Source organism: Nylanderia fulva, unplaced genomic scaffold (genome assembly GCF_048542155.1).
Source record: "Nylanderia fulva isolate GAGA-0341 unplaced genomic scaffold, ASM4854215v1 Scaffold22, whole genome shotgun sequence".
In the NCBI taxonomy this organism is placed as follows: domain Eukaryota; kingdom Metazoa; phylum Arthropoda; class Insecta; order Hymenoptera; family Formicidae; genus Nylanderia; species Nylanderia fulva.
In genome coordinates, this window is record NW_028190285.1 from 3,003,836 (window position 1) to 3,015,675 (window position 11,840).

The 11,840-nt window shown below is 28.4% G+C and overlaps 1 protein-coding gene across 2 annotated transcripts in view; it reads right to left on the bottom strand.

Moving 5' to 3' along the window:
- The window catches only part of LOC114928712 (aquaporin AQPAn.G), a 32,690-nt gene extending 25,093 nt beyond the window's left edge, over positions 1-7,597 (bottom strand). Inside the window, exons 1-2 of one of the 2 annotated variants that reach the window (XM_029299980.2) lie at positions 7,191-7,597; positions 4,414-4,540 (exon numbers count right to left, since the gene is read on the bottom strand). In XM_029299980.2, coding sequence (XP_029155813.1) covers positions 4,414-4,540; positions 7,191-7,292 — 229 coding nt within the window. In that variant the 5' untranslated portion in view covers positions 7,293-7,597. Of the gene's footprint in view, positions 1-4,413; positions 4,541-5,356; positions 5,567-7,190 lie in introns of those variants that run through there. The other variant, XM_029299981.2, reaches the window with a different exon arrangement.
- Between the last annotated feature and the right edge of the window lie 4,243 nt (positions 7,598-11,840).

The window sequence follows — 11,840 nt, forward strand, 5'->3', positions numbered from 1 at the left end:
ATATATAAGAGTGATTTATTCAACTCGAGCATGATTCCTAGAGAATATTTTATTAGAACGATATATTTGATTTTAATTTATTTAAAATTCTCGAAAGAGAATGTTAAGTAATGTATGTTAACTACGTATGTTAACTATACAGATGAGGTAATATAACTTATGTTTACGCGAGTTATGCGATATATGTACGTGCGAATAAAAACGATTTGTTTCGCTTGAGGCAATAGACAATTTATGTATTATTATTAATCATTAGAATACCATATGGATAAGTTCCATTAATTGAATCGGATCGCATATCTTTTGCGCACGACATTTATAAATGTATCTCACATAATCAGGCTGTCGGCCAGTCTGATCAATTGCTCTCGCGACTTATTAGCGTTGCAAAAGTGTGACGTGTAACCGATCTAAAGGAAAATCATTCATAATCATTCTTAATCATTCGGGTGATTAGATCTTTATAATTTATATTTAACGATGAAAGATTTTTTTTCTAACAACTGCTTTCGAATTTTTCCCTTTGCGCGCAATTATCATAAGCTATCGAATGTTCATACGATTTTTATATATGTATAATAATAACTTTCAATAATATTCAAATTAATTTTTAAATATTAAAATGTATATATAAATCCTCTGATATATAATTAAACCAGGAAAGAATATTTAGTAGTCCGGTAGCAATTTAATTATTTATGACTTGCAATAAATATTATTATCGTGAATAAAATATGTCGTGTTTTATTGTGCCTGAGACTAAAAACAACATTTATCGCGTAGATGTTCAGCATCAAAGTCCGTATAATCTTGACAAATTTAAATTTCAGTCGAGAATATCTCGATTCTATCAGATTGATCGTGAATGACAAAATCTTCTATTAAGAATGTCAGCATAGAAAAATATTGTATATATAAGTATTAATAATGCTTTATCGTAGTATAATAATAAACATTGTAATGTGTTAAACCGCGTGCACAAATTATGTGCATTAGATTTAATAATTATATAATATTAAAATAAATTCGATATAAATTTTAAAGATGAGAAAAATTGATTTAATATTGTAAATTAATTTAAATATATTTAATACAAATTTCTAAACATAGACATGATATATAAGATACAGAATATTCAATGTGATAGAAATTTAAATGTCTAAGATTTAAAGTAAATTTTCTTTTTATGTATTTTAATTTTAGGTCTTATTAATATTGAAAAGTTATGAAAAAGATATGTTCAAATTTAGCTAAAGAAATCCTGACGGATATTCAAAGTATTTATCTTCAAAACAAATCCTAGAATTCATATGTTATAATACAACTTTTATGATAAAAGAATGCGTATAAAGCATAAAAAATGTAATGACAAAAAATGACTGCATAAACAATCGTCTTGGAATGTAATGATTTAAAATTTTTTACTCGAACGAACATTAGCGGTATCAATCTTTTTAAAATACATTTAAATAATATAATCCTAGTACTTTTAATTATTTTTTTAATTTAAAGATCACACGCTTATTATCATAATTTAAAAATTATAAAAATTATTTAATTAATTGTATTTTAATTTATTATACGTGTACGTTATGCTGGGCAAATCTTGCGTTTCAGGGACGGTAGTTAAATAACAACAGGTTATTTTTCATGCGCAATTTCACAAATAAATTTCACAAATTTTAAATTTTAATTCAAGGTGAGAATTGTCGCGAGACTCTTCGTTTCGCCATAAATGCATAAAACTTAATTGCATCGCGTCCCCGGAAGACTCGTAAAATAAATTTTGCACGATCGTAGTTTCACATCTAACTCAAGTTTATGCGCGAACAGGGAGAACAATAATAATAAGATAAGTATAACGCAATAAGTCGAGAAAAGAGTCTATTAGAAAAATTAATATAAATTTTCATTTGATACTTAAACTTTTAAATCTTACTTATATTAACAAACTACTACGAACTTACGCAAGAATGCAAAAAATGTCCAATTCATAAAAAAAAAAAAAAAAAAGAATTTTGTCTGTGTACGTTCTGAGAATATTCCTTGCTGTTGTTCAGGGAGATAATTAATAGTATGTCGGCGAGAAGAATAGCGGGAGTGCAATACGTGATTAAAGAGCGCCTTCTTTCTGCGCACATAATGATTGAATGATGAATCAAAGACTCGTAAACACGTATCGCCGATCATCGCATTATTGTGGCGATGCGATCATGTGGAGATCGTTAGGGCACAATTTCTCGAACGGATAACATTAACGGCAGATGCTAATCGCGCGCGCGGAAGCCGCCGTCGCGGAGTTATACAGTCGAGAACACTATAATTGTCGACGCATAGAAAATGAGGCACGTCAACAAAGCTACGGAATGCAAAAATTTCCGTTCCGTACAATTTGTTTATTTCCGTTTCACAACTCAATCCGCGGTTATTTCATCGAATAAAAAGAAAATCTGTTTTTTTGAACAATTTCGAGAGATGAAAATAAAATAGAACAAATACACAAAATTTTTCATAAAATAAGCAAAATTATCAATAAAATGAGTAATCTGCAATTTTTTTTTAAATAGTAGAAATTATCGATACATCTTGTATAATTATATGAAATTATATGATATTCGAGAAAAAAATAAAAACCTTTAATTTATCATATTTTTAAAAATTCAAGAAAAATGTAATTAAAATAAAAAATATATATTGTAACGTTTGCAAAATATAAGATAAGCAAATTTTATGCGCAATAAGCACAGAAAATTACCAATAATTAGAATGCAATGCGCAATACAACGCAGAATTTTTCGCTTTGTAAATCACCAGTTTTATTCGAAAATAACAAGCAAAAATTTTATAACTTTTTTGAATAAAAAATATAAAGAAATCCAGAAAAAAATCTGAATTCTCCATATATTTTGGGACTATAATAATTATTTCCATACTCTAATTTATTATATCAAATCTAAATTTGCTCTTTATTATTCAACGTTGCAAATTTGTAATTTGTAGAAAGACTATTTTACTTAAAAAATTGTGATTTAAAAATTTTATTTTGAGAAAGACAAGGAATAAAATTATATTAAATTATATCAAATAATTTTCAAATATATAAAGCCTATACGTTTTCACGTTCCTTTCATGAGTCGCAATCTATCGAGAGCGATTTAAAGCAATATAAAATTAAACGCGTGTAGAGTTGATATCCAGTTATATCTTTCCGTCGATAAAATAGGGATTTATTGCAATCATGTAATAAATAATTAAAGTTGTTGCAAAAGAATGTTGAAATTCCATTCCACTGATTTAGAAAAAAAAATGATGAAAAAATATAATTGTAATATAAATAAAAATCGAAGTATTTTTTTTACAAATAACACCATCGTCATTTTTCTTCTCGAAAAATATTACGTATAAATATAAAAGAGATTTATATTAAAATTATTTGATATTATATTTTTCGTTCAATATTAATTATAGAAATAGAGTTGCTATTTTAATATCCGTAATTCGATATATGATTGCAAGAATGAAGAATTTCAGCAAGATTATAATAAATGTCATTGCTGGTATAACACTGCATGTTAGGATTTCCTCAACAGAAATGATTGTAGAAATTAATTAAACAGAGAATTGTCTCGTGATCCCTTTCTCGGGACATGATGACACGCGATAAAATACGTTATTTAGTTTTATTTTCATAATTGCATAACGATATGCAGCGATGCATTTATACAGATATCAAGCAACATTTACAAGATATTTCTCTGCAATAAAAATGCGCTTCTTGTTTTGATAAAGCACATAATCGTTTCGAAAAATTTCCACGAAAATTTTAATAAATGATATAATTTTCTGAAGAAAAATAAAATAAAACATTAAAATTCTGTCAGATATTAGCCATTAGATGAACAAAATTTATATCTATGAGATCGTATTAATTTAAACACGCAGACTTAGTGTTAATATCTTATTTTATATAAGACATAAAATAAAGTAATATAAAAACTATATAATTTTTTATAGGTTTATAGATTTATACAGCAGATAAAACTTCGTGATATGTAAAAGCGTAATACAAGATAATTTCCTAATTTAGATTTAGGAGTGATAATATTTTTTCAATACGTAATTTTGCAGAACATGACTTAAGTGAAATAAAGTCGAGCAGAATAAAACAATTTTAAAATTAGAATAAAAAAAAATGATTAAATGTAAATTATAATTTTTTAAGAAATGTATACTATTTATTTTTCTTCTGATAATTATATCTTTTATAAAATCAAATTGAATACTTAAAACGTCGCTAGTGGCATTTAAAATAGGAACGATATATTTAATTCGACCCAAACTATAGCCAAGAAAATTTATATCTTTTATATTCTAAAATCTAACATACAAAATGAAGCATTGAAATCTACTTACGTTGATATCGTTCCATATCAAATCCTCCTTCTTCCTCCTTAGGCGCCGCTGTTGCATGACGCTGTATTCGCTCATTTTCCACGTATCCTTCGGGGAACACCGTAGATACATTCATCCCGCTAGGTTTCTGGAATTTTCAGATTTAATACAGATTAATAATATATAATTCCCTTGAGTCAGCAGTTCTCGAGCAGCTCTCATTTTCCTTATCTTTTTCCGATTACAAACATTATTCACAAGGATAAACATTCCTCATTTTAATAAAAATTCAAACAGACATTCTAAGCACAAAGTGTGTACTACAGAAAAACTGAAGATATTATTTAATAAAAATATAAAATGTGTTAATAAACCGACCACAACTGGCAATGTTATTCTTTAGTTATTTATTCAAAATTCAGACAACGTTTCGACCTTAGTTCAGGTCCTTATCAAGTCTGCTAAGAAATAAATTTTAGTATGAATTTTATTATTTTTTTTTATATATATTTTTTTATTTTTTTATTTAATTTATATGTAGAAGTGTGTCAATTTATTTCTTAGCAGACTTGATAAGGACTTTATTCAAAATTCAGACAACGTTTCGACCTTAGTTCAGGGCCTTATCAAGTCTGCTAAGAAATAAATTTTAGTATGAATTTTATTATGTAGAAGTGTGTCAATTTATTTCTTAAATAAATTAATAAATTGAGAAATAAATTGACACACTTCTACATAATAAAATTCGTACTAAAATTTATTTTTTAGCAGACTTGATAAGGACCTGAACTAAGGTCGAAACGTTGTCTAAATTTTGAATAAATAACTAAATAATAACATTGCCAGTTGTGATCGGTTTATTAACACATTTTATATTTTTATTTTTATTTCACTGGCAACTCATAAATTACTCGTAATAAATATTATTTAATGTTATCTCTTGATATCTATTATATGTCATTACCCATCCTTCATTCCTGCGAATCATGATATTCAAATTGTTTCTGTCGATATTGCGATGCGGAATGTTGCACGGATATGAACAATACATTATTCAACGATGCAAATAAAAATGCCAAAACGATATGGATAATAAACGAGAAACCGTAGATTTCTTAGACTCTTGTCGCGGATCGGAATTTTGAACAACGATCTTGACTATTTCGATGCGTCTTTCGCGGTGCAACTGCATTCTTTATCGAGGTCTCGATCGTATATTAGAATAGCTGCTAATTCGTCGTCAAATTCGACGCATTAGCGTCTCTGTCAACCTTGTCATGTATCCAACACGTAAAGTTCGTCGTAAAAGATGGAAGGATTCTTTTATAATGAAAGAAGAAATAAGAGAAAAATTAATTATATAAATAATAAAAGATAAGTAATTTTCTATGTTAATTTAGTGGCAACGTGTTTATCATCTTTTATTTTTAAAGAGACGTGTTGCAGTGAAATGAAATATTAACTTGTTTTATTCTTTTTTCTATTAATAAATTAATAAAAAGAAATCATTAAAACAACTTGCAAAATTAACATAAAAATTAATTATTAATAATAATGAGTATTTCGTATTTAATAAAAAATAAAAATTAGAGAAATGTTTTATTTGTCCCTGTAAAATATATTATCCTTGTTCTACTTTATTGTCATAAAAATTATCATTATTCATACTCGATTGACTTTAGAATTCATTAGTTGCTTGGTGAAAATCTAATTAACGTATATCTTCTGGTTCGAAAATTTTCGTTTCTATCATGAAATGTATGAGAAATGAAAAATAAAAAATTTGCATAAATGTGTAAATCTTCAAAATTGCACTAATTTGTTGAAAATTTGCATAAGCGTCTGCCAAGGAAAATACTTTCTTCGGCTTATTTTATAATCTTCGCGGTTGCAGGTAATTAAGCATATATACATTGCGACAAATTCTGATTCACCACTTAGGTATGATGATAAGATGCTTCATATGTATTACTCTTATCTTTGCATCATAATTATCTCGGCAGCGTCATAGCTTACGAAAGCGGTATTCGAACAAAAGAGTAACTTATCTTTCGTTTGCGAAAGTAATGGAAATCGCGTCCAACTGCGCAACAATAAAAAAACTGATAAAAGCAATATTTTATATGACGAGATATGAGATAAGTTATATTTATAATTACACACATTCAACGATAAACATGTGTAATTGAAAATACATGTGTTTCCAATCTTATATCTTTTATTATCAAAATTATAATCTACCATACGCTTCCGCGCGAACCGAGAGAATTGTATTTTATTTAACCAAAAGATTATTTAAACACCACATATCCTTTAAAATAAAATATATTTTTTTCGAATTCTCAAATAATTCCGAAGATTTTATTCGCAATTTTATTTTATTCGTAAACTTATAAAGGCTAAAAAATTAAACTGTAGTTGCTTCAAAAATTCAAAATTTGTTTTTAAAAAAGGTATAAGAAGAATAAATTTTCAATTTTAATTTATATCAATCATATTTTTATATAAATTCGACCAATACTAACTATAAATTGTTTATTTATTACGACATTTCGACCATCGGTTTTAGTTCTTTTCAAGTACAGTTAAAATAATACTGTCGTAATAAATCAACAATTTATAGCTAGTATTGGTTAAATTTATCTAAAAATACCTCGATTTACTAGCGCTACGAAATCATGAATTATTTTTAATTCATGTCAATTGAAAAATCACACCGTAGATTTTTGTCATTCAAGTCACACGCGCTCAAACGTCAAAGGATCTCTCCTAAAAAATGAAGAAGAGAAGAAGCTCACCCCCGGACGGCGATTCAGGCTGAACTTCTTGACGGCCGTGTTGAAGACGAGGAACTCGCGCCACAGGTTCAAGTAGGAGGTCCTCTCGTCGGAACGCGGCATTCCAGTTGCGGCCAGGCTCTGCGATCTGCGAGCCAGGACCTGCGACCCTCTCGTCGGCCATCAACCTGTCACCGAGACTCTGGATCACCTTCGCGACGACAAGCGGGCGACCAGCAGCGGGCGATCACTGGGAGGATTCGCCACGATTTACCCTCGTCGATCCAATGAGAGGGTGCTGGTGGTGGTAGCGGAGCACACGACGACCTTGGCAGCGACCTCGTCGAGTTGCGTGACGCCGATGCTTCTACACGTTCCGGTTGCATCGGTCTGCTTACGCCGTCCTCGATATTGTTGTCGTCGTCACACGATCAGGTCTAGAAAAATCGAGCAGGCCGATCAAAATCGACGGCGGAGAAAATCATATTCGAGTATTTCAAGTGAAGGAGTCATGTCGTCTTCTCGAGAGTTCAATAATCCATCATTGTTTTTATAATCGAATAAATTAGATAATATCTTCTCTCTCTTCTTTTTTTCTCTTGCTATTTTCATCTTCTCAATTCTGTTTTTCTTTTTTTTTTTTTGCTTTTTATTTTCCTTTTTTCATTATAATGAAAAAATATATGATAAAAATAATAAAATAAATAAATAAATAAATGATAAAATATATAAATAAATATATAATAAATAATAAATATATAATAAATATATAATATATATTATATGTATATATAATAAATAATAAAATATATGTGATAAAATATATTTTATCTTCTTTCCCTTTTTTCACTAATTATAAATCTAGGTAAGATTTGACAGACGTAAAGATTTTAGTTCACGCTCCTCTTTATCTTATGACCTTTGGCCTTCGACATAAATTTTCGACCAATATAAACATACAATGGGTACTGCCAAGGCCGCTGATAAGATTCCGTAAGTAAGATTTTGCGCCCGGAATATCCGACCGAGGACTTCCGGTCAACGTTTGCAACGACCAATTACTCTGCCGCAGGTTACTTACAATTAGATCTCGTCTGCGAGATATTACTTACAATGGGTCGACAGTTTTACGCGATTCTCGCGATTGTTAATAATGCGGAAGAAACTTTCTCAAACGAAGCTAAAGATTACATGTATCTAGAATCTTGTGATGAAAAAATACTAAAATTCGGTTATAATATCATATATTATTATCCTGATAACTATTATGCGGAACTATCTTGATTGATCTATAAATAATTACAAATTATTATCGTAATATAATTTAATTTATATGTAGCGTCATAAAGTTAATATAATTCAATTTAATTTGATCTAATTTCACGTTATTTTTTTCGAAACTACTAATTTAATTTGCTTTGTAATATCTTTTAAGTGGCAAAAATTAATTAACTGATGATAATTTATAATATTACAAAGCCAAATATTTAACTAGCTATTATCCTAATGTAATTTAATGGAGCGTCATTAAACTATAATTTAATTTAATTTAATTTAATCTAATTTCACGCGCACGCAGGATTACGTCTTCTTCCAAAACTACCAATTTTATATCCTTTTTAGTATCTCGTAAATAATGAAAATTAATTAATTAAATAATTTTTAAATAATTTTAATTAATTAATTAAATAATTGTTGATATTACCGAGCTGCGTTTAAAATTTATTTCAGTGTTTCTTTTTTACGGAATTTATGACCGGTCAGATAATTCGCTGTTTAAGTTATTTGTCATTTCAATTTCCTCGATTCTCTCCCTCGGCGAATCCTTCCTAGCGTTCTATTTCGCGGCAGTTAACTGATGTTACGACGATGGTGAGCTCGCGTGCAGATAAAACCGCAACAATTAGCATACGTGAGGTCAGCCGATGGACGCGATGAACATGAGGGAACGTCATATCTGCAGTTTCTTGCACTCGCCCGCTCGTAACGATCGGCTTGCCACGTGCGACGTCGCAGAATTTGCATAATCGTATCATATCAATTTATTAAAAATGCTACGTGTCACTTTTCTCGTCAGAAAAAATTTTCTATGCTCGCCAAAATTGATCTATCTCGTTGATTTTTAGAAACGAATTTAGAGACAGTCGGAATTACACAAGAAACGTTTGAAACGTACGTAAAATATAAAAATATGATAAAAAAGAGATTGTATTTGATACAAGAATTGTGACTTTTAATTAATAATATGCAAATTTTGAAACTATATTATTATATAATATTATTTAGGATTTTCGATATCTAACGTGTTAAAACGTGTTAAAACGGTTTAATTATATATATTTTGCGGAATTATTTATACATATCCGAGAGCACCGAATGTTCTGGTATAGAATATCTTTATTATATGTTTCTCCGAATACATTTAAATAAAAATTAAATCCATCTATATAGCTTCAAATATTATAATGAATAATAGATGAATTTTGTTGGAAAATCAATCTCTCTCTTTCTCTGTATCGCTGCTCTAATTGGAAAATTATTTTTAAAATTAGATTTCTCTTGTTGATGCAATTTATATAGAATAATGCATATATCAATCTATCGATTACGTGCATCTATTACTTGAGATAAAACGAAAATTGACATATGCTTAAATGTCTGGTTTTCTTCCGGTGTCTCCTTGAAATCTAACATGAAACAGTAGCTGAAACTGTTTCTCGTTTATTAATCTGTATCTGTATCAATCTGCGTTTACATTCGAATTAGAAACGCGATATAATGAAGTCATAGAATTTCTAAATATAAAAATAAAATAAATTACGTTATATAACGCAAGATACACAAATTTACGAATTTAAAGGTCACTGAATTATTCATGAAGAAAATATTGTACTTTAATCACAAATTTGCTTATAAAAAACGATTGTAAGTATAATAAAAGTGTCAAAAAATTTATAAATAAGTATTACTCTGTCTACATTAGATATGTAAAACTTAATAAAATATTCTAAATATTCCGTAACGCGCGGACTCTACGAATAACGAACTACAATACTTAACTTACAAAAAAATGTCGATCTTGGATTTATTATTACGATCAAGGCGACTTTTTTCGTCAAATCGATCTAGAAATTGAAATAATGTGACGAGGTCAATTCAAAGTGAAAAAAGGAAACTCTTTGTCGATTATGAGCGTTAATAATCGGCAATAGTGTATAATAATGACCTACATTATAACATATAATTATGATTTTATGTAATTTTAACTTTAATCTTCATTCTTATCACACACACACACACAATATCAATATATCATTAATATTCAATTCTTATGTTGTAAGCCTTTCAGCCTATATTTAAATATATTTATAATTAAAACTATTTACATATAATTAAATAATAAAATAAATTTTTATTATTTAATTATGTATATAGTTTTAATATTATTTCTTCTGTGTTACAGTTTAATGCTTTTTTTCCTTCTAAATGTTTATCATTGTAACGAATACTTTAAAAATAGATATCTGCTAAATATGGTATATGGAGACGTTGATACGTCTCATGCATATTTTTAAGTAAAAGGACAAAGCGACGAGGTAGTTGACAGCGCGCGACGATCACGTGAAAAAAGCGGTAATGACTTGGCAATGACGATCCTGTTGTACTGCTATGTGAAATATTCAGACTTAAGTAAAGAACGAAATGATTCATCAGCTTTTCACGAGACAGATCAAGATTGTCTCTATGTCGTTGAACCCACGTTATCATCTTATATTATATATATCGACCAAAATTTTATAAAACGCGAATATATTATAACAAATGCAAATTTATCTTTAGACAATTAATTTATGATGAATAAACCTCTTTTATAAAATCAATTAATTCAAAAATTGTGAAGTTAACTTTCTTGAATTTTATGAGTTTTTGTAATATATATTTAAATAATTAACTCTTTCTCTTTCAAAAGAATTTAATAAAATTTAATAAAGTCTAATAAAATTCTTCAATATTTTCTTACTACAATTTTCTCCGTATTTATTAATCGTCCTTGTCACAAAGAGTATTAACTAATGCATAATAAATACGCGTACTTAAATCACGTAAACAACTATTCGAATAACAACGCGGCCAAGAGCTATTTTGAATGAAAAGAATCTTCTAATAATAGGATTCTCCTTCACAATATATGCGCCGTAATATTCGCGTTTGTTCTAAACTGCTCATTGTTACTCAATTATGATAACTTCCAACATGTGGCATAATTATAGTTCCACTCTAAACAAAACATTACACTAGAAAAACACTTTGTCCGAAGCTGTCATTATTCCATTCGTCCAATAGTTAATTGGCTATAGTAGCCTTGTGCATCAGGATATATGGTAAAAATAATAGATAAAACGCAATATATTTCAATTCTTGTCATACTTCTTCATTCTTATTGCATTAATCATAAAATCGATGCAAAAGAATTACATAAAATTTAACTTTTTTATTTTTTTATATTAAAAATTTCTAATTTTTATTATTTGCAACTATATATGTATATTTTTGATGAGATAGACATTTAAAAGTCGCTAATTAGCGAAATAAATTAAAACAATTTTTCTTAAAAGTGAGGTAAATATTTTTCGTTCAATAATATGAAAAATTCATGCATTAATTCATGCA